The sequence below is a fragment of the Hypanus sabinus genome, chromosome 21 (genome assembly GCF_030144855.1).
Source record: "Hypanus sabinus isolate sHypSab1 chromosome 21, sHypSab1.hap1, whole genome shotgun sequence".
NCBI lineage: Eukaryota > Metazoa > Chordata > Chondrichthyes > Myliobatiformes > Dasyatidae > Hypanus > Hypanus sabinus.
Genome location: NC_082726.1, coordinates 51,446,334 through 51,469,842, shown reverse-complemented (window position 1 = coordinate 51,469,842; position 23,509 = coordinate 51,446,334). Strand labels below are relative to the sequence as shown.

Genomic DNA, 23,509 nt, shown 5'->3' with positions numbered 1-23,509 from the left:
CAACTGCACCACTGTGCTGCCCTCAACCTCAGCGTCGGTCTCTTCAGTGCGCAGGCAAACCTTGAACACTGAATCATCTTGCTTTGGTGGAATGAGGTTGGAGTAATCAAGGACTTGAGGAGTGAAGACTGTGAACTGGGCAATACCAGGTCTAAGTTTGTTGCCATTCACGTACTTTTACAGGACATAATTTTTAAACTTTACTTAGAGATTACAGCATGGCAACATGCCCTTCTGGCCCAATGAGCCCTCACTGCCCAATTACATCCATGTGACCAATTAACCCGAGCATCTTTGGTGTGCTGGAGGAAACTGAATCACCCAGAGGAAACACACCTGCCTCCCCAGCATCCAGGATATCTCAAGGAGCGTTGCCACAGAAAGGCATCATCTATCATTAAGGACCCCCATAACCCAAGTCATGCCTTGTTCTCATTGCCACACATCATGTTGTGTGGTGTGTGGCCAAGTGGTTAAGGCATCGAGCTTGTGATCTGGTTCTCCAGTTCGAGCCTTAGCTGAGGCAGTGTGTTGTGTCCTTGAGCATGGCACTTAACCACACATTGCTCTGCGACGACACTAGTGCCAAGCTGTATGGGTCCGAATGCCCTTCCCTTGGACAACATCGGTGGTGTGGAGAGGGGAGACTTGCAGCATGGGCAACTGCTGGTCTTCCATACAACCTTGCCCAGGCCTCAGTCATTTTCGAAAATTGATGGACAGCTGAAGAAGAACCATCAGGAAGGAGGTACAGAAGCCTGAAGGCACATATTCAGTGATTCAAGTACAGCTTCTTCCCCTTAGCCATCTGATTTGTGAGTGAATATTGAACCCATGAACACTACCTCACTACATTTTAATGTCTATTTTTGCACTTCTAATGTATCTGTTATATGATGATGATAGATAGTTTATTGATCCCAATGGAAATTACAATGTCACAGTAACATTAAAAGTACACAGGTATACAAATATCAAAAAAGAAGTAAGAAAGAATAAAAGATCAGTTATTTCAAACAGTCTAACAGGAAGGGGTCATCACCTACCTGACTATAGGTTGACTCATTATAGTGCCTCGATATATAGTCAGGTGTTTTTCTTTTATTATATATTGCAATGTTCTGCTGCTGCAAAGACAACAGATTTCGCAATACTGTATATGCCAATGATATTAAACCTGATTCTGAGATCTGTTCTGACTAAGGGTCCTCGGCTGAAACAATTCTTTTTCTTTCCAGATGCTGGCTGAATTGCTGACAGTTTCCAACATTTTCTGTTTTTATTTCAGATTGACAGCATCAGTCGACATTTTGATTTTCTTGATTTAGTACAAAATTTGTCATTTTCAGTTGAGCTCAAACATGAAATCTTGTAAATATAGTGACAGCATAAATATTAGTCCAAAATGGGATCCAGGTAAAGTCTTACCCCAGCTCATGGAGAGAATATGAAACTGGTCACAACAAAAAGTTGTTGATCTGTCCAAAGATAAACACATGAGGAAGAGAGGAAGAGCAGAATTTATTGATAGAATGAAATGAACAGGAATAGGAGGAGATTCACAAGACAGTCGAATGAATGTTCTGGGCTGAGCATGCTCCATTTCTGTAAGGAGAGGTTTGTACACACCTCGATTTTCAATGGCCGTCCCTAATCTTTGAGCTATGTCCCTTTGTTCAAGGTTCACACATCAGTGGACACATCTTGACATCTTTGTAACTCTTTTTTCAATCAAATACAGCACATTTTATGAACTCTCCTTCATTATAGAACCAGTGCAATTTACATCTGGGTTACTCCATGCCATAATGTCTTTCACTATAAACATGCATCCAAATCCTTTTCTAATCTGTCCGCTCAAAGGTGTGGAGGCTAATGTGTAAGGTGGCTGGGATCCTGTTTCCATTCCATTGACTTCATACCTACTGCAGTTCAAGCAGATTCACTGACAACATTAAGAAGAGAACTGGGTAAATTCCTAAAAAGAGATGGTTCGTAGGCTAACAGAGAGACCTCACACTCAGTTCTTTCCCACATGTGGAAGAGAGATTTGCACCTGAGCCACAGTGAGGAACCAACCACAGTCAGTGCGGGAAGAAAAACAGAAAGTTAAGGAAATACTCAGCTGGCGATGTTCTGTTGAATAGTCACCAACCTAAAACATGAACTCATTTCTTTCTCTACTGATGTCAGCTGAGCTGCTGAGTATTCCTGACATCTTCTGCTTACAGTTCAAATTTCCTGCAATTTTTTTTTCTTTGCATTCCAATGTGTTCAAAATCATAATAGGATTAGTGGTTTTGTTTATTGTATCTTCTTTCTATGCACCAAAGGATGGTCAAATTTTACTGAATGAGCGTAATTTAATAGTGAAACCAGACAATGAAACCAGGTAAGAGAGAAAAAAATCATTCCACAAGTTATTAACAATATGCTGAGGTAGATCCAATAAACTATCAAAAGGCAAATGTGATGTAAAATTTTGCAGAGGTTTGAGGAAAGGCTATGGGAGTAGGCCTAGTTGTTAATTTCCTCCAAGAAGTGAGGATGATGGGTGAATGGCATCTCTTGAGATTAAAATTAGTGGGAATTATGTGCACTGCCAGTAGCTCTATGGTCTTGCATTATCACCAGTTTTCCTCCTTTAAGAACTCAGCAGGCTGGGCAGCATCAGTGGGAACCCTCCCCCAACCTTCTTTATAAAGCCCCTGCCCCCTCCCTCTTCAGTCCTGACGAAGGGTCTCGGCCTGAAACAATGACTGTTCGTTTCAACGGATGTTGCCCGACCTGCTGAGTTCCTCCAGCTTGTTGTACGTGTTGCTTTGACCACAGCATCTGCAGTATACTTTGTGTTTCTTCCTTTAAGAATTTAACCAATTCTCTTCTTAATGCTGTTGAATCTGCTTGAATCACCCTTTCATGTAAAAGCAACTTATAACACTTAAACACACATAAAAGGCTGGAGGAAGTCAGCAGGCCAGGAAGCATCTATGGAGAAGAATAAACTGTTGACATTTTGGGCCAAAACCCTTTTCAGGAATGGAGGAAAGGGGAAGAAGGCAGAATAAGAAGGAGGGGAGAAGTGGAAGGAGCACAAGCTTGAAGGTCATTGTTGAAGCCATGAGGGGGGAAGGTAGGTGGTTGGGGGAAGGGGTTGAAGTGAGAAGTTGGAGGAGATAGGTGGAAAAGGTAAAGGGCTGAAGAAGAAGGAATCTACTTGGAGAGGAGGGAGGACCATGGGGGAAAGAGAAGAGGGAGGAACACCAGAGGGAAGTAGTAGGCAGGTAAGGACAAAAGTAAGGGTGAGAAGGGAGCCAGAATGGGAATAGAAAATGTGAGAAGGGTGGAAGGGGAAGAAGATTATATACTATTAGGTTCTTTTATGAATTTTCAGAAATCTCTGACCTGTTTGTGGTTGGGCACCAATTCTCTCAAATCTACTTGTCAGCAAAACCTGAATGGTTACACAAAAATTCTTTTGTTATTTCCAGGGGGAAGCATTATAAAGATGTGTGTGATGCATGCTGAAAGGAAAGGGGTCACGAGGGAAATTATGCGATTACAAGGTAGGTGCTGCAAAAGGATGAGGTTAACAACGGATTCCTGTTAGCAATTGTAACAATTGTGTTAATGTTCTGTCGAGTTTAAGACAATAAAACCACAAGATATAGGTGCAGAAGTAGGCCATTCTGCTCCACCATTCAATCATGGGCTGATCCACTCATCCAGTCATCCCCACTCCCCTGCTAATTTGACTTGACACAAAGATTGCCCCAGAGGAGGGAGCCAGCAGCCTTCCACCCACTGAAGTTGTTAACACTGTCTCTCCTTCTCTTGTACATCTCCCAGATGTTCTAACGCATAGCAGATTTGTTTACGTCTGACGAAACTCCCAAGGATTTTCACATGTGCCACTCCAAAGGGCAGCAAGTTCAAATCCCGGCAAACGGTCCTGTAACTTAAGAGTTCTGAACATTCCTGCTACATTCTAGTGTATGTGATTCTCACGCACAGTATCAGACCAATGCAAACATGTTGGGTCCCTTCCTCACCTAAATCCTGATACTTACATTTCCCATTCCAGTCAATGAGTCGTTGTGAGTTGGGATTTTCTGTCCAGAGTTTAAATTAGCCCCTGTAGGTTTTTAATATAAGTGTGGCTTTTATTGCTTGAAATTGAGGCGGAGATCTTGCAGGACAAAGTCAGCCAGTCCTGGAATGCAACTAACCTGAAAACTTGAAAGTACGATTAGAAAGATTAGTTTTATTTGTCACATGTAAATCGAAATGTCAAAACCTAGAATGAAATGAGTCATCGTGTGTCAAGTCAAATTAGCAAGAGTTGTGCTGGATGCAGCCTACGTAGCATGGCCCTTGACTCAGTAATCCTGACCTTGCATGAGGAAATTCAAACAACAACACACACAAAATGCTGGTGGAACACAGCAGGCCAGGCAGCATCTATAGGGAGAAGCGCTGTCGACGTTTCAGGCCGAGACCCTTCGTCAGGACTAACTGAAAGGAAAGATAGTAAGAGATTTGAAAGTAGTGGGGGGAGGGGGAAATGCGAAATGATAGGAGAAGACCGGAGGGGGTGGGATGAAGCTAAGAGCTGGAAAGGTGATTGGCGAAAGTGATACAGAGCTGGAGAAGGGAAAGGATCATGGGACGGGAGGCCTCAGGAGAAAGAAAGGGAGGGGGCACCACAGGGAGATGGAGAACAGGCAAACAACTAAATATGTCAGGGATGGGGTAAGAAGGGGAGGAGGGGCATTAATGGAAGTTAGAGAAGTCAATGTTCATGCCATCAGGTTGGAGGCTACCCAGCTGGTATATAAGGTGTTGTTCCTCCAACCTGAGTTTGGATTCATTTTGACAATAGAGGAGGCCATGGATAGACATATCAGAATGGAAATGGGAATGTGTGGCCACTGGGAGATCCTGCTTTTTCTGGCAGACCGAGTGTAGGTGTTCAGCAAAATGGTTTCCCAGTCTGCGTCGGGTCTCACCAATATATAAAAGGCCACACCGGGAGCACCGGATGTAGTATACCACACCAGCTGACTCACAGGTGAAGTGTCGCCTCACCTGGAAGGACTGTCTGGGGCCCTGAATGGTGGTGAGGGAGGAGGTGTAAGGGCAGGTGTAGCACTTGTTCCGTTTACAAGGATAAGTGCCAGGAGGGAGATCGGTGGGAAGGGATGGGGGGGGACGAGTGGACAAGGGAGTCGCGTAGGGAGCGATCCTTGCGAAAAGCTGAAGTGGGGGGAGGGAAAAATGTGTTTGGTAGTGGGATCCCGTTGGAGGTGCCTGACCTTGTATCTTTTTGGAAAGTGATAGGAAAGAGGAGCACTGGAAGAAACCCACATGGTCACAGGGAGAATGTACAAACTCCTTACAGACAATGTTAGGAATTGAACACTGATAGGTGATCGCTGCTGCTGTAAAGTGATTCTGCCGACACTACACTACCATGTCACCCTTGAGTCTGAGCCGAAGCCATTTTATTCCCTTGGGAAATCCATTGTTCTTCATCTGTGCTCAAAGTCACACTAGTAATTGGGCAACACATTGTTGCACAGATGTTCAGTCTTTCCAGAATATTATAAGACCATAAGACATAGGAGCAGAATTAGGCCATTTGGCCCATCACATTCGCTCCACCATCCAATCATGGCTAATTTATTTTCCCATTAGAACTGGATAGTGGAGCTTGAACTTGATGTTCAAATAGTGGCCCTTGGAGCTATTGCACAACAGTCAGGTTAGAATATTCATGAATCTCTGGCTCCTGTAACAGGGGAGGTGTTTCCTTTGTGACCAACAGTCTCATCCCGTATCAGGTGAAGGTGGGTTTGAATCCCACTCTAGTCTTGAGTACAGAAGTCCAGAGTGATATTTTAGTGCAGTGTAAAGGAAATGCTGCACTATTTTTGGTGCAGTAGCTCGACTTCCTGCCTGTAATCTTTGATGTGTGTGAAAAGCAGCTGAAGCATTATCTCCAGTGTCCCTGCTAACATTGATCTCCAGTTCTCATAACCGAAACAGAATGCTGGTCTAGGGGTTGGTTTATTATTGCCACGTGTACCATGATACTGTGAAAAGCTTGTCTTGCATACTGTTAACACAGATCCAATTATTACATTGAGGTAGAACAAGGTGAAGCAATAACAATGCAGAGTAAAGTGTGAAAGCCACGGAGAAAATGCTGTTCATCTTAATGAGATGGATTGGGAGGTGAAAGTCCTTCTCATCGTACAAGAAGCCCATTCAAGTGTATGATACCCGTGGGATAGAAGCTGTCCTTGGGCCTGGTGGTACCTGCTTTCAGGCATTTGTATTTTCCATCCGTCTGGGATGCTGGCTGCTCGACTGAGAGAGCGAGAAGTATTGACAGGGTTTAAATCTGGGCTTAAAAATTAGCTTCATTTGTCACGCGTACATCAAAACCTCGATATACGTTATTTCGCGTCATCGACCAATGCCGTCCGAGCAAGTGCTGGGGCATCCCCCAAATGTTACCACACATCCAGTGCCAACAGAGCATGCCCAGAGCTTACTAACGTTAACTCGTATGTGTTGCAATGTGGGAGGGAAGTCGAGCACCCGGAGGAAACCCTTTGAGGGGTGCCTGGTTTCCATGCTGTAAATGAACATAGGGAACAGTGCAGTGCAGGAACAAGCTCTTTAGCCCACAATGTCAGTGCTGAACACTTTGCCAGGTTAAATAAAGCCTCTTATGCCTGCACACAATCCCTACCCCTCCATTCCCCTCGGATTCAGATTGATTAGTCACATGTACCGTACGTTGAAACATGCTGTGCTGGGGGTAGTCCACAAGAATCATAGCGTGGCATAGCGTGCCACGATATTCCCACAGAACACCACGGGCAACAGCAAAACGAGCCCCTTTCCCATCCTCCCACCAACCCGATAAATACTACGACTACGACTCTCCCATGGCAGCATTTTCTAAGCACCTTCTACCAAAACAACAGATTAACTAGATGTTATTTTGCACAAACTGTAGCCCATGTCTCTTGCATTAATACAGCTTCTACACCACAAAGTTACTTAATTGACCATAAAGCATGTTGGGATGTGGGAGGTGCTATAGAAATGCAAGTCTGCCATTTCTCACTGTCTGTGGTTTTCACGAATGTTTGCCTGGCTCATACTGAAGGTGAGGCCATTCACTTTGGTAAATGCCTTCAGACGTACACTTACCAGATGTGGTAACTACTGACCTGCCGCCTGCTATGCTGGTGACATCAAAGACAGCAATGAAAATCCTCCATCTCTGGTGGGGTTCAGGGTTTCCTTCATTGTGTCCGTACTTCGGTTTTCATTAAAGTCAGTCATGTAAGTCCCAGGTGGAGACCCAGGAATACTGTCACACACAGATGAACAAGAATTCTTCACTGCTGGTTCCCTTACAGTTTTGTTTACCAGTCAGAGTTGTTAGCCCTGAGTTGAGCCACCAATCCTGGAGGACCGGTGGACCACTCTTAGTCTGGCCTCTACTCTTCGACATATTTGGCACGGGTGACCCCAGCAAGAGCCAAGAGTGGTCTGACTCCAGGCAACATAGCTCCCTGGATCATTGAGGCATGCAAGCCTCCAAACCCTACGTCAAGATTGTGGTCCTTTTGGAAGCCACCCAGTAATACACTCTCCATCTCCCATCCATCCTCTGTGTTTTTAATATGGGAACAAAATTGTGATCAAAAATTTGTTTTATAGTGATTTATACACTACCCAAGGAGGCATCCAGCACTAAGGAGCCCCATCACCAGGTCATGCCTTGTTCTGATTGCTACCTTCAGGAAGGAGGTACAGAAGCATAAAGGCTAACATACTGTGATTTAGGAACAGCTTCTTCCCCTCTGCCATCCGATTTCTGAATGGACATTGAACCCATGAGCACTACTTCACCAGTTTTTTATTTCTATTTTTTCAGTAGTTATTTAATTTAACTATTTAATACATATATACTTAACTGTAATTGACAGATTTCTTTCTCTATGTATTGCATTGTACTGCTACCGCAAAGACAAAAAAATTTCACAACATATGCCGGTGATATTAAACCTGATTCTGATAATAGTGGGCAGAACAGTGATGTAGTTGGTAGAACTGGTTCCTCACTGTGTTTATCACCTGGGCTTAAAGATTAGCTTTATTTGTCACATGTACATCGAAACATTGGTATACATTGTTTTGCTTAACAATGAGCACAGTCTGAGCAAGGGCTGGGGCAGCCTGCAAGTGTAACCAAGCTTCCGGTGCCAGCATAGCACGCTAACAACTTAATAACCTTAACTCGTATGATTTTGGAATGTGGGGAGAAACCAGAGCATCCGGAGGAAACCCACGCGGTTATGGGGAGAACGTAAAACTCCTTCCTGACAGCGGCAGGAATTGAACTCCAACCGCCGGTGCTGTCAAGCATTGTGCTGGCCGCTACACTGTCATTCCTCACTTGGGTGGTGCTTGTGCGGGAGTTTGCATGTTCTCCCCATGACTGCATATGCTTCCTCTGGGTCCTCCAATTTCCTGCCCCACCCCAAACACGTGCAGGATGGAAGATTAATTGGCCTTTGTAAATTATCACCTGGGTGTCGGTGAGTGGTTGCATTGAAAGGAAGTGACTGGAAATACATGGAGAATAAAACGAGTGCTTGATAGCTGGCACATACTAAATGGGCTGAAGGGCATTTCTCTTCATTGTATTGCTCCCTGCCTCTATATGTTAATAAACTAGAAGTTTGAAACAGAAATCTAGGGGCATGAGTTCAAATCCAGGCAGAGCAGCTGGGGAATTTAAATTTAATTTATGAAATAAATCTAAGTTAAGTAATGTAAGTTTTGGTGACTGTTCACTCAGGGGCCTCTTTATAAGGTACACCTGCTTGTACTGACAAATACCTAAACAGCCAATCACGCGGCAGCAACTCACTGCATAAAAGCATGCAGACACCGTAGAGGTTCACTTGTTGTTCAGACCAAACATCAGAATGGGGAAGAAATGTGATTTGAGTGACTTTGATCATAAAATGATGGTTGGTGCCAGACGGGGTGGTTTGAGACTGCTGATCACTTGGCACAACAAAGAAACAAAAAGAAAAAAAAAATCCAGTCGGTGGCAGTTTTGTGGATGAAAACAATTTGTTAATAAGAGAGGTCAGAGGAGAATGGGCTTAATGGCACAAACTGACAGGAGGGCGACAGTAACTCAAGTAACGGCACCTGACAACAGTGGTGTGCAGAAAAGCATCTCTGAATGCATAACATGTCGAACCTGAAAGTGGGTGGGGTGTAGCAGTGGAAGGTCACAAACACACACTCAAAGGCCACTTTATTAGGTACAGGAGGGACCTCACAAAGTAGCCACTGAGTGTAAAGACAATGTTTGTTATAAAACCCCATCTGGTTAATTAATGATTTTAGGGAAGGAAACCCATTTGACTTACCCAGTATCACATGTGACTCCTTACCATGAGCACCACGATTGTCTCGTTCCTGCCCAGTTCAAGGCCAGTTAATGTTGGGCAATGAATGCCTGATTTCACAGCAATACCTCTATGCCTTGAATGTTAAAAGACAAGATTGGGGCCCTTGCCATTTAAGATGAATGTCTTTGTCACCTAGCAATGATGAATTACACCCTTCCCTTCACCTACCAAATTCGAATTATAGCCCTAGCCTTCCCCACCATCATAGATAGACCTCTGTTATTAGTGTAATTTTTATACAGAGCGTAGACTGATGTAGAGTTGTTGTGGCTCTGTGAGCTATCTGATCAATAGACAGGAGGTATGTACAGAGGGGTACAGTGACAAGTGCTTTGAAAATATGAGTGTGTGGAATCGATGGACACTTCTTATTTAAAGGTTCTGAGCAGAGATTATTAACTTGTTGTAAATGTAGGTGCATTATGTAATTTTGAGAAGCTTTCATTATTCGTCCCTCTCTCTCTCTCTCTCTCTCCCTTCTCTCTCTCTCTCTCTTTCCCTTATCTCTCTCTCTCTTTCCCTTATCTCTCTCTCTCTTTCCCTTATATCTCTCCCTCTCTCTCTCTCTCTTTCCCTTATATCTCTCCCTCTCTCTCTCTCTCTCTCTCTCTTTCCGTTATCTCTCTCTCTCTCTTTCCTTTATCTCTCTCTCCCTCTCTCGCCTCGACTATTTTTTTCCCTGGCCTACATCCCCTCTCACGTGGCCGTTGGATTTTAAATCAGGATTAGGTCAGCTTCAATCAAGGCTCATCCTTGTGGACATGGCGTAAACAGTCTTAGGAGAGAGGGGTGGGGACCGTCTTCGGGATTGCTGCTCCCCCCATGACGTACGTGGACCCTGCCAACGGAGACATGGCACCAGGATCCAGTCACGGGATACGTGGCGGTGTGTGAAGTCATTCCGGTTACGGACAAACGTGCCCTAACGCCAGAATTACATGGATTCCACGAGAGCGTACGGCCATAGGGTCCGTAGTAGTTCCAACTTTGTATTATAGGTCAGTTTAGTCAGTATTGGAAGCCAGCAGTGTTAGCCTGGACCTCCGAGTTCTGACTCAGTATTAGAGTTGGATGGCGTTGCATTTGACCTGCTGCGGGTGCCAGCTGGTCCTAGCGTGTTGCCAGCTGTCCGAGTGAATTCAGATTGGGCACACAGAAAAAAGAATAATCTTAAAGGGAAAGGTAAGTTAACTGTGGATGTCACCCTGAGCCAGGGTATCACACTGAATTCGAAGTACATGTGTTTTAAATCAAAGGCTTCAGTGTTTTCTTTCCACTCATTCGGTCTCCCTTCGGTTATCCGCTTTGTAGTGCTGCCCTGTGAGTTTTGTGTTGTTAACTCTACACTCAGAACTATGCCCCCTGAGTCCGGCATCCTCTTCTCAAAGGAACATCTGCGTTTTGGTATTGCGAAAATAAAAGTGGACCAGTGATCAGGAGACTTGAGATCAAATCCCAGCACTGGAGCAGAGGAATTTACATTCAGTTAATTAAATATCTGCAAAATGAAGCTTTTATTAGACCATAAGACACAGGAGCAGAATTAGGCCATTCAGTCCATTGAGTCTGCTCAGCCATCAAGGCTGATTTATTTTACTTCTCAACCCCGTTCTCCTGCCTTCTCCCTGTAAATTTTGATACTCTTACTAATTAAGTACTTGTCAACCACCACCTTAAATATACCCAATGACTTGGTCCCCACAGCTTTTAGTAGCAATGAAGTCCACAGATGCACTGCCCTCTGGTTAAAGAAATTCCTCTTCATCTCAAAGGGATGTCCTTCTATTCTGAAGGGCCTTTTGGTATAAACTGTTATTCACCTTTCATGGAAGACCCTTTGGCCCACATCTTGGTGACAGGATCTTAACACAATCTATAGTTTTGCACACTGTGAATGAATTAAAAAAAAACACATGACCCTTTCACTACTAACAGTCAGCTTTCCACAGCTTCCCAGTGCAAACTGATGCAGAACTGTTGAACTTTGAATGATTCAGGAAGTGCACAGTAGGGGCTGGTTTGAGACATCTCAGTCCTGCTCTTGCTACCTAGCTGGAAGGTAGAGGTCCATTTTGCAGTTGAGTTAAAGGTGAAACGCACAGCATGAACAGATCTCCTATCTGCCTTTCAGAGGGATTGGGTGGTGGAGTTGAGATACGTTCTCCACCAAAGGGAAGTGTAAGACGCTCCTTCCCTCCACTAGCCTGCAGGTCAGCCTTGGGTAAGGTGTATCATCTGCTTAGCCCCAAAGATCATGGTCGCATGAAGTCAAGGGAGCAGTCATACGAGCAGCTGGTGCATATCACAAGTCCTGGTTATGCGACCACTGATGCCAGGCAGAAGTAATGGCTGGGTGCCACCCTCTTGTAAGAAGAAGGCAATGGCAAACCACACTGTAGAAAAATTTGCCAAGAACTATCACGGTCATGAGACCACGGTCAGCGATGCCATGCGACATGGCACATAATGATGATGAACAAAAGCAATGATTTCCAATCCAGGTGGCCATTGCCATCTCAGGGACACTGAAGGTTCATAGTGGTTCATGTGGTTTCACTAATATCAAGACAAATTAGTCTGAAGTTAACAGTATTTACATGTCAAGCATTTATATCATTTTGTGTTTGCATGTCTGTGCTTATTCTATAAATAAGCAAATATGCATGTTGAAAGTATTTTTTACTTTCCTGTGTGTGTAGGAGGAGCATGTATGTATATCATATCTGCTGCAGTGTATCATATGTGAGTGAATTTGCAAGCACATTAATCTGTGTGTGTATACCTGTGAGTCTTTGTGTCTGTCGTGTAAACGTCTATGTGTAAGGATAATTTGTGTACGTCATGTTAATCTGATTGTGTGTGTATATATATCATATTAAATCATATTTGTGTGCATGCATGTTTTCTGAGCTTCCCACATGGCTGGGTTTATTGGGAATAATCCTATCATCGAGGGTCTACTCTAAAGTGTGATTGCTATCAGTCTAAACCAGTGTCCAGATCTCAGTCTGTACTGTGCTCTTCACACCTTCTATCTCCATTGATAGAAGATTGTAACACAGATTTCAGCTGCAGGTCAGCTTAACAATGTTCGTCAGTAACACATTTCTTGGAATTTCCAGGTTGGAAAGTGGACACTACTCAAGGACGGAAGGACCAATCACCACGGCTGCCCGCCCCTTGCTTGTGACGGGATGGCACAGAACACTGAAGTCATGACTTTCTACATGGAGCTGAAGACTGCTCCCTCCAGAAATGGTGTTAAACTGCCTTGTGATTCGCCAGGGCTGGGCAGCTGGAAAGCTGCTCAGTGTGATGCCACTACCCAATCGCCATGCCGACACTCGGCCAACTCCCTGAGCCCTAGGCCCCACATTCAGAGGCGCAGCCTGCCGCCGGATTCTAGGGTCGACTTCCTGGGCTTGCCTGGCCGAGCGAAGGGCGTGTCCTCGCTGGTCCGCACACAGTCAGAGACCAACCCCTTTCGGGAAACGACCCCCAGCAGCCCGGGGAGGTCCACTGCTCCCACCTCCCCGGTGGGCATCAGGACTCGCTCTTTCTGCCCTGCTACCTTGGAGAACACAATCAAAAAGGTGGGCGTCAGCGCCAGAGGTAAAAGCTCAGTGGTTACTTTCAGCTATATTGAAAAATCCAAGGTGAAGACTATTGTTAATCCCCTCAATTCATCAATGGTTCCTCAGGACACTAAACCCCCTTCCACCTCAGCTGGATATAGAAGTCCATCTCCTGGGCTTAACCTAACCAAAATGTTGTTAGGTTTTGCATCAAAACTGCCTCAGACGGGAAGTCTGGATACAGTGACTCTGGGAGCCTCCAGCGGAACATCAGACAGAACGGTTTCCGACCAAGGCTCAGCTCTCTTGCTCGGCAGTGGAAGCCCAGTATGTTCTGATGCTCAAGATTCCAGCATTGGCCTCCGAAATGGGAATAAAATAGACCAGGTGCTCACTTCAAAGCCGATGCAGACCAGGAGTTTGGACCTAGGAACAAAGCCAGTGACTGCTTTCACTGTCAATGACACATCCATCAGTAATGGCATCCTATCCAATCATGGCTCAGAACTGTCAATTGGAAGGGAAAGTCCTAACAGTCCCGGCTTCAAACAGGTACCATCTATAATAGCATCTATTCAATTACGTCTTGACAATTAGATTGCAAATATGCAAAGTAAATGGACTAGTTGATTCTCCAGGGTTGTATGCTTGGGTTGGTTGGTCTGGTACCTCAGTAGTATAGCAGTTAGCATGACACTATTGCAGCTCAGGGAGTTCTGGACTTCAGAGATCAATTCCGGGGCTGTCTGTAAGGAGTTTGGATGTTCCCCTCATTTTCTCCCACTGTCTAAAGACATACTTATTAGTAGGTTATTTGGTCATTGTAAATTGCCCCATGGTTAGGTTAGGGTTAAATAGGTGGGTTGCTGGGCAGTACGGCTTATTGGGCCGAAGGGCCTGTTCTGTGCTGTATCTCTAAATATATCTTAAAAATGAATGTAGACTGGATGAGTGGACATAGTTTTGGCTGCTTTGTCACTGAATAGGTATATGCTGGCCAAAGTGTGCTTGGTCTTCACATTTCTGATAGGATATTATTCAGTCCCATTCACATACATATCACTAATGCTTGAAGACCTTGCATCCAATGACACTATGCGCAAAACCTCCATAAACTCTAGGGACTGACCCCATTTTCCATTCAGGGCCACAGGAATGTTGTCCATGCCTAGTCACTGGGTAGGGCTTTGAGGAGGCAAGGTTCCCTGGGCTTCAGAGCAGTGACTGACATTAACCATGGTTAATGAACCAATACACAAGGGCTCAAGTAAATAGGAGCTGGTGTAGACTACCTGGCCTCCCCCCATCCCCTCATCCTTGCTCGGCTGGTCAGTGTGAGCAAGCCTGAACTGCTCCTTTGTGCCAGATCCTCTTGATCCTCAATTGCCTGGTCCTTCTATAAGTGATCTGCCCTTACTTTAAATAATTTGGTTCAGCCTCCGCAACACTGTGGGTTAGAGAATTCTGTAAATTCCAGAGAGATTCCTCTGTGAATGATCAGTGCCTCACATTGTAACACAGTCCCATTTTTGATGCCTGTGATTTTCACTTCGCCTGTAAGGTGTTGAGTCCTGACCAAGCTTCTGCATAATCTCTTGTACTTATTCAAGTACTTGCCTAGCTGCTTTACAATTGGAAATGGGACTAACTCAGATAGACTCTTAGTTGGCATGAATTTTGGGCCGGAGGGCCGGTAACCAGGCTGAATTACTCCATATTGTGATTGCAGCTGCCTCTCTTATCTCATCAGGCAGCATAATCCAAATTGAAACCACCCGCTGTGTGAAAGTGTTGTCGGATCCTCTGTGGCCTTCTCTTTCATCTTGCACCTGTGTTCTCTTGTTGTGGATGAAGTGTAGTCCATCATTGCCCAGTGCATGTTTGGCACAGTTGTTACAGTACAGGATCACAAACATGCAATGATGTCCTTAACTGAAGCCATTTTCTCAAAATTCTGAGCACAGTCGTGCTATTTGCCACAGAAGGCAATGATATGATCAGGCCCAGCCCACCAAAGTACCATATCCTTCAACACCCAAGCAACACACACAAAGTGCTTGAGAAACTCACCTATGCAGGGAAATAAATAATCTAATGTTTCAGGCTGAGACCCTTTATTCAATTTCAATTCAATTCAATTCATCTTTATATGTCATTCAACTATACATGAATTCTCATTAATACAGCCAAACGAGACAGATTTGCTCCCGGGCCAAAACACAGTACCTGCAGCCACATTCAGCATAAAGCTTCTCACCTGCCCATCACTTCCCTCTGGTGCCCCACCTTCCCTTTCCTTCCATGGTCCACTGTCCTCTCTGATCCGGTTCCTCCTCCTCCAGCTCTTTACCTCTTCCACCTATTGTTAAAGTTTTGTAACTTCAAAACATTAAACTAATTCAAAGGAAGATATGGGAGTCTGAAATATGGGTCTAACTTTGTGTTTAAGTGAGACATACATGTATCATGTGGTAGTGTAATGATTTATGTAATTCACATGTAACTCAAAATTATTTAAACAAACAAGAATGCTTAATCAAATGATATATATACAAGATAACTCAAATATTACTAAAATATTAAATGCACAACACATATCACCTCCGGAGCTTCTTACTTTAACCCCCACCCACCTTCCCCCTTACTCTTCAGCTGCCAGCTTGTGCTCCTTCCACTCCTCCCGCCTTCTTATTGTGACTGCTGCCCCCTTTCCTTCCCAGGCCCAAGGAAGGGACTTGGTCCAAAACATCATCTGTTTATTCCCCTCTAAAGATGCTCCCTGACTTGCTGAATTCCTCCAGCATTTTAAGTTGGTTGCTCAAGTGCTTGAAATGTCAAGGCAGAAAAGGCTATGGATTAATGCAGATAATGGGAATTAGTCTGCTCTGCCTTTCAATCATGGCTGATTTACCTTCTCTCTCAACCTCAGCCTCTCTTTTACCTTTACATTCAGTATGGGCATGGAGGGCCAAAGGGTCTCTTTCTATGCTGTAACTCTTACAACTACTGCATTTGCCTCATGCAGAATTCAACATTGTTTTGGGCACAGTTCGTTAACGCTGTTTCAATCTATTTTCAAGAGACTGGTGCACAATAAGAAAAGGCAGGGGCCATGTGAATGGACAGGTAGGCCTAGCTCACCACTGGCTTTGCAAGAGTACAGAGGCAGCAGTTGTTAAACAAGCTCGACAGAGCAGGACGCAGGGTCTGATTTGACAGTCAGCTGGCAGTTTAGCTACCTGGGACGTGTGAAACGGATTTGGTGATTATCTAGGAATCAATCCAGACTGTTTGTAATAATTGGAGTCCTGAGCGACAAGCATGTCTCTTGACTGGCACATGTCCAGCTCATTTAGTCGGTTGTTACTGAGACTATTAAAGGCTGCTGAATGTCCAGCAGTGATTCGCCCTTTGTTATAATGTGTGTGGAAATGACAGGAGAGCCTACACAAGGCCAGCAGACGTTGCACTAATCCAGATGGTCGGATTTGGAGAGCATTCTGTTTATGCTCGACACAAAGCTCCCTCTCACTCTGCCACGTCTAACAATCGGTGCACTCATTTCCATTATGAGGACTGCCTGTTTTACAACCCAAACCACTATGCGGATCCACTCATGCCCGCCGTCATTTTGGCTCGGTCTTCTTCTCTTTTCTTGCCTTTGTTGGTTTGCTGGGCACGTCCCACAGCCTTACCATAAGCAACACTTTGCACAGACCCTAACTTCCATGGCAGGTCATCCATTCTCACCCTAGCAGAGATATTCCCTTTATTCTACACCTTACCTTCCCTCACCTTCTCTGATTCCGAAAATTGATCTTTGATTTCTATCTGTCCCTGTTCTAGTAAAGGGAAACATTAACTGTTTCTCTTAACAACACACACAAGATGCTGGTGGAACACAGCAGGCCAGGCAGCATCTATAGGGAGAAGCGCTGTCGACGTTTCAGGCTGAGACCCTTTGTCAGGACTAACTGAAAAGAAAAATACTAAGAAATTTGAAAGTAGGAGGGGGAAGGAGAAATGCGAAATGATAGGAGAAGACCAGAGGGGGTGGGATGAAGCTAAGAGCTGGAAAGGTGGTTGGCAAGAGTGATACAGAGCTGGAGAAGGGAAAGGATCATGGGACGGGAGGCCTAGGGAGAAAGACGGGGAGGGAAGCAACAGAGGGAGATGGAGAACAGGCAGAGTGATGGGCAGAGAGAGAGAAAAAAACAAAATAAAACAACTGAATACGTCAGGGATGGGGTAAGAAGGGGAGGAGGGGCATTAACGGAAGTTAGAGAAGTCAATGTTCAACTGTTTCTCTTTCCACAATTGCTGATTCACCTGCCAAGTATTTTTTCCCACAGCGTTTTAGACCATAAGATATGAGACCATAAAGCATTGGAGAAGAATTAGGCTATTCAGCCCAGTAATTCTCTCCCGCTATTTGATCATGGATGATTTAGTTTCCCTCTCAACCCCATTCTCCTGCCTTCTTTCTATTATCCTTACCAATGAAGAACTTATTAAGCTCCACTTATCGGCATCATGTGTCAATTCAAATCGGTGAGGATTGTATTGGCAGCCACAAATGATGCCACACTTCTGACGCCAACACAGCATGCCCTCAATTTATTGACCATAACCTTTAAGTCTTTGGAATGTGGGGGAAACCAGATCTAGTCATGGGGAGAACGTCCAGACTCCTTAGAGGCAGTGGCGGGAATTGAACCCTGATCGGTGACTGCTGCTGCTGTAAAGTGATTTGCTGACTGCTATTCTGCTGTGCCACCCATATTCTGTATTTACGTCCCGCACGGCAGCTGGTGGCTCTTCCCTTAATGGTAAGCCACAGAGGTTACCTGCCAAAGCAGGGAGCGTGGAGGCTTCAAAGTTCAAAGTCAACTTATTATCAAAGTACATATATGCCACCATATACCTCCCCGAGATTCATTTCCTTGTGGGCATTCACAACAGAGCAAAGAAATACAATAGAATCAATGAAAAACTGCACACAAGCAACAACTGACAAATAATCTGTGTACAAAAGAAAGCAATCTGTGCAAAATAAGTAAATAATACTGAGAACGTGAATTGTAGAGTCCTTGAAAGTGATTCCATAGGATGTGGGATCAGCTCAGAGTTGAGGTGAGTGAAGTTATCCACGCTGGTTCAGGGGCCTGATTGTTGAAGGGTAATAACTGTTGTTGAAGAGGTGAGGCTTGGGGTGAATCTACCTTGAATATATTGAAAGACAGGGCAGGCTTGAGTGGCTGAGTGGCCTATTCCTGATCTTTTCCTAACGTCGGACACAACCTCGCAAACCTATCTGTGTTTTTAGTGTTTGCCTAAAGTTCTGAGTGATAGCCAGGCAGTCCAGTGGTCTATTTGCGGATTCTCCTAAGTTGACCTCCAAAGCAGAGTATCACGGTCATCAGTCACTGGCAGAGACATAATGAATAATATAAACACAATAAACTCTGCTCCAACAGTCTTCTATCCAATTATTTGGAAATTAAAATGGCTTGGCCTCTCAAGTTCAATTTTATTCAAGTTCAGTTTTGCTTCTAAGTCAAGAGCACCAATGGAGAGGAATAAACAGTTGGCATTTTGGGCCAAATTATTGATTATTTACTCCTCTCCGTAGATGCTGCCTGACCTGTTGAGTTCCTTAAGCATTTTGTGTGTTTTACGCAGGTTATTGTTGTTATGAGTATAAATGCCATGAAAATTATCCTTTCGCAACGGCAACACAATACATAAAAAAATGGCTGCCCTCAGGGTGGAGGAGCAACACTTTGTTCCGTCTGGGTAGCTTCCAACCTGCTGGCAAGGATGTTGATTTCTTCTTTTGGCAAAAAAGTTCCCCTCACCCTCCTCTATTCCACACTCTGACCTTTTACTACTTCTCACCAAAGGGTCAAGGGCCTCTGGGTCCCCTCCTCTTTCCTTTTCTCCCACTCTCCTCTCCTGTCAGATTCCTTCTTCTCCAGCCCTTGACCCTTTCCCACCTACCTGGCATCACCTATCACCTTTCAGTTCCTTCCAGTTTCCTTCCCCTCTCCTCATCTTTTTATTCTGGTAACTTCCTTCTTCCCTCTCAGACCTGAAGAAGGCTCTAGGCCTGAAATGTCGATTATCTGTTCATTTCTATAGAGGCTTGCTGACCTGCTGAGTTCATCCAGCATTTTGTCTGTGATGCTTTGGATTTCCAGCATCTGCAGACTTCCTTGTGTTTATTATAGAAATTTAAATTATACATAATTTACACATGGGTAAAGAACCCCACTGCCTTATGGGCAGCGTCGGGAGTAAAACCAGACGGCAAGTCTGGAGTGGAGCCCCTAAGGCAGCTGGATGGAATTGAACATCCTCCCAGCAGCTCCTGCAGCCAAGCTGGTGCCAAACGTATTGCTTCATAAACTTTCCTTTGGACTACACTGGCGAGCCCGAGAGGGGGATTTTCAGGGCTTTTCAGGATTTCCATACCTTCTCCCCAGATTTGTGATAATCATCATCACCACCCTTTGTCCTTAGATGATGAAAAAAACCAAAACAAACTTAACAATATTAGTGCATGTTGATGAAGAGAAAAAGAGACAGTGTCTGAGATAGTGTTAGGGCTTTTCCAGTCCGTTCCAGATCACAATGGCAATGGGGACAAAGCTGTTATTGAAACTTCAAGTGAGGCTCTTAAAGCTCCTGCAGCTCCAGTCTATTGGCAGCATTGAAAAGAGAGCTTGGCCAAGGTGTCTTGATGAACAATGAGCTCCTTTCTGTTTTTTTTTAAGGCATTCTCCTGCACATGGGCCAGGGAACATACCGAGCGGGCTCAGAAGATCGCAAAGGCCAGGCGAGAGTTCTTCTATGGAACATCGGAGCCACAAGCCCCGGAAGATAAAGGTAAATGTTGGAACCAGCTTGAACATGTTGGAAAAATGCCACCAGATCGCGTCAGATTCGTTTATTATCATACACACCAAGGTGCAATGAAATTGATTGCTCGCATGAAGCACAGAATTCCGCAGTTCATATCTCGTTCTATTTATTTATTTATTTTTACACATTGTCTTCTTTTGTATGCTGATTGCTTGTCAGTTGTTGCTTGTGTGTAGTTTTTCATTGATTCTATTGTATTTCATTGATCTATTATTATTAACACATACTCAGTGGCTACTCTATTAGGCACCCCTGTACACTGGCTCATTAATCAGCCAATCACGCGGCAGTAACTCAATGCATAAAAGCATGCAGACATGGTCAAGAGGTTCAGTTGTCATTCAGACCGAACATCAGAATGGGGAAGAAATGTGATCTAAGTGACTTTGGAATGATAGTTGGCACTGGGTATGGTATGGTTTGAGTAACCCAAAAACTGCTGATCTCCTGGGATTTTCACACACAACGGTCTCTAAAATTTACAAAGAAAGGTGTGAAAAACAAACAAGAAACATGTAATGAGTAGCGGTTCTGAAAGTGAAAATGCCTTTTTAATGAGAGAGGGGTCAGAGGAGAACAGCCTGACCAGTTCAAGCTGACAGGAAGGTGAAAGTAACTTAAATAACTACATATTACAACAGTGGTGTGCAGAAGACTGTCTTTGAATGTACAACACATCGAACCTTGAAGTGATTATGTTACAACAGCCGAAGACCATGAATATACAGTTAGTGGCCACTTTGCTAGGTCCAGGAGGTACCTATTAAAGTGGCAACTGAGTGTATCATGATAAAAATATAACAACAGTAAATATAGAAACAAGTGTAAAATCAGCAGAATGGTGCAAAGGATATTAGTGCAAACTGAGCTGGTGCAGACAGAAATGCTTAAAGTGTAACAGGAGTTTGCAGAATGACAGGAAATGAACTGGTAGTTCATTCCAAATATGCGCCACTCTTAAATGAAGAAGCTACCCCTGATATGTTTTAGATCTCCCACCTCTGGTTTTAAACCAATGCTCTTTTGTTTTCAGCAGGCCTGTCTGGGGGGGTGCGGGGAAATGATGAGCTGCTTTCACCTTGCCTATGGCCCTCAGTCAGGTCACTCCCCAGTCTCCTGCGTTGCAATGAGCGGGTGGAAAAGGGGCTCGTTTTACTGTTGTTGCCGCTGGTGCTGCTTATGTTGTTTGCTGAACACGCTCGGCATGTGAGGTTGGCATCAGAATGTGTGGCGACACTTGCGTGTTGCCCCCAGAGCATCCTTGGGCGGTGTTGGCTGTTAACACAAGCATTTCACTGTACATTTTGATGTGCTTGAGATAAGTAAATTTAGATCGGATCCTGGACCTGGACCTGAATGGAAGTGGGAGGATTAAGGGTTTCAAAATATGGCAACGCCATCAGGAAGGGGATATGAAAAAGGTGGTTAGTTCAGAATTCTGACACCAGTCATAGACATTCTTTATTACAGCTCTTTTATTTATCTAAGTGCTGACACAGGTAAACAGCAGATAAATTCAACCAAAGTTTCGTCTGTGAAGTGACACTTAAATTGCCTCACTTTCTGCTCTTAGGAACTTGTGCTTTTACTCTCAGTTCAGTTGCACTGAATCGAGTTTAGTTTTGAGCCTCATTACCTCTTGGGCAGGGTCTGAGAGTTCACTGCCTAACATTCTGTTGGTCACTTTTTGCAGGAGAACCTGGAGTCCAGCAACCATTGGCAAATCTGCACATCACTGAAAATAATGAGGCAGCAGAGGAGAAGCAGAAGGAGCCATTCACTGCTGGACCCTCTGAGGCTTGGAAGCCTGTCTGCCAGGGCTTGGGAGAGTTGCGTGGAGGTCTGAAGGGCCCGCCTTTGCCAAATGGCAACTGCGTGGTAGGAGGCGCATCCAGGGAGACCAGATACTCGGAGACAGACCTGGATGCCGTGCCGGTAAGGTGCTACCAGGAAACCAACTTGGATGAAGTCATGGCCGAGTACGAGATGGTCGGTCCCACCGGACGTAAGAATCCGCACCTGCCAGGCTCTGTGGTTGGATGTGGTGCCCAGAGAGACCATGCTGCCTCTCCGGTGGAGACCGCGATAGACGACAGTCCTGGGGGTGGGGAGGAGAGCAGAGAAGAGCAGCCCGAAGACCCTGAGGACGAAGTGTTCTACGAGTCCTGTTCTGCTGTTGCTGACGGGTAAGTGTGCCCTCAAGGGGCAAGTGTCACAGGTGATGCCCACTGTAAAGGTCACCCACACTGAGATACTTTGTTATCATGAGAAATGTAACTTTCTCTTCAATCTGGATGCTCAGCTGAGGAACTTGCTTGGTCTCAATGGGACATAGCTGGAATCTTTGTGTCCTTTCTGACACAGTGAATGAATTATGTGCTTACTGTGCTTGGAATAGCTGAACCTTGATTCACTGGGTACTTATAATGGTAGTCTTTTGATTATTTCCGACGAAGGGCAGCTAAGTGTTCTCCAACTGAAACATTGACTATCTCGCCTTCTACAGTTATGAGGGGTATCAATAGGGTTAATGCAAGCAGGCTTTATCCTCAGAGGTTTGGTGAGACTAGAACCAGAAGTCATGTGATAAGGGTCAAAGGTGAAATATTTAAAGGGAACCTGAGGGGGAACTTCTTCACTCAGAGGGTGGTGTGAGTGCAGAAAAAGCTGCCAAGCGGAAGAGGTGGATATAGGTTCAATTTCACCATTTAAGAAAAGTTTGGATAAGTACATGGATGGGAGGGGTATGATGGACTGAGGTCCACATAAGGGTCCATGGAACTAGGTAGAATTATAATTCAGCACAGACTAGATGGGCCAAAGGTCCTGTTTCTGTGCTGTAGTGTTCTAAGACTCAATGATCCTCTGTGTTTTTCCAGCAATTTCAGTTTTTTGTGTGAGCCATTGAAGACCTGTAAGACAGGGCTCATGTCTGAAATTTATTCCCAGCAATGAAAGACCAAGGTCAGACAAGGTAATAGCTCCCTGCTATCAATGAGTTGTCCATTAACTCTTTGGAACCTGCCCAAGATATTATGCAAAAGCCAAATGATTATGTTATTAGAGCATACCTTGACAGGTGGCTGTTTGAGATAGCATGTTGATGGAGGGTAAGAGATAGGTTGTGTTACATAGAACTTGCAATAGCATTGGTTATCTGATTATGCTGGATGACTGACTAACAATGCTTCAAAATCAAATACTGCAACATGTGGTAATAATAATGTGGACATGTGGAAACCTTTTAGGACCGAGATGAGGGAAAACTTCTTCACACAGAGAGTGGTGAATGTGGAATTCTCTGCCACAGGAAACAGTTGAGGCTGGTTCATTGGCTATATTTAAGAGGAATTTAGATATGGCCCTTGTGGCTAAAGGGATTGGGGGGTATGGAGAGAAAGCAGGTACAGGTTTCTGAGTTGGATGATCAGCCATGATCAATCTGAATGGCAGTTCAGGCTCGAAGGGCCGAATGGCCTACTCCTACACTTATTT

At 44.6% G+C, this 23,509-nt stretch overlaps 1 protein-coding gene across 2 annotated transcripts in view; it reads left to right on the top strand.

Moving 5' to 3' along the window:
* The window catches only part of LOC132379043 (PH and SEC7 domain-containing protein 1-like), a 222,282-nt gene that overhangs the window by 51,098 nt on the left and 147,675 nt on the right, over nucleotides 1-23,509 (top strand). For both annotated transcript variants that reach the window (XM_059946520.1, XM_059946519.1), the window contains exons 2-5: nucleotides 3,492-3,566; nucleotides 12,638-13,642; nucleotides 19,867-19,978; nucleotides 21,708-22,200. In XM_059946520.1, coding sequence (XP_059802503.1) covers nucleotides 3,522-3,566; nucleotides 12,638-13,642; nucleotides 19,867-19,978; nucleotides 21,708-22,200 — 1,655 coding nt within the window. In that variant the 5' untranslated portion in view covers nucleotides 3,492-3,521. The remainder of the gene's footprint in view (nucleotides 1-3,491; nucleotides 3,567-12,637; nucleotides 13,643-19,866; nucleotides 19,979-21,707; nucleotides 22,201-23,509) is intronic.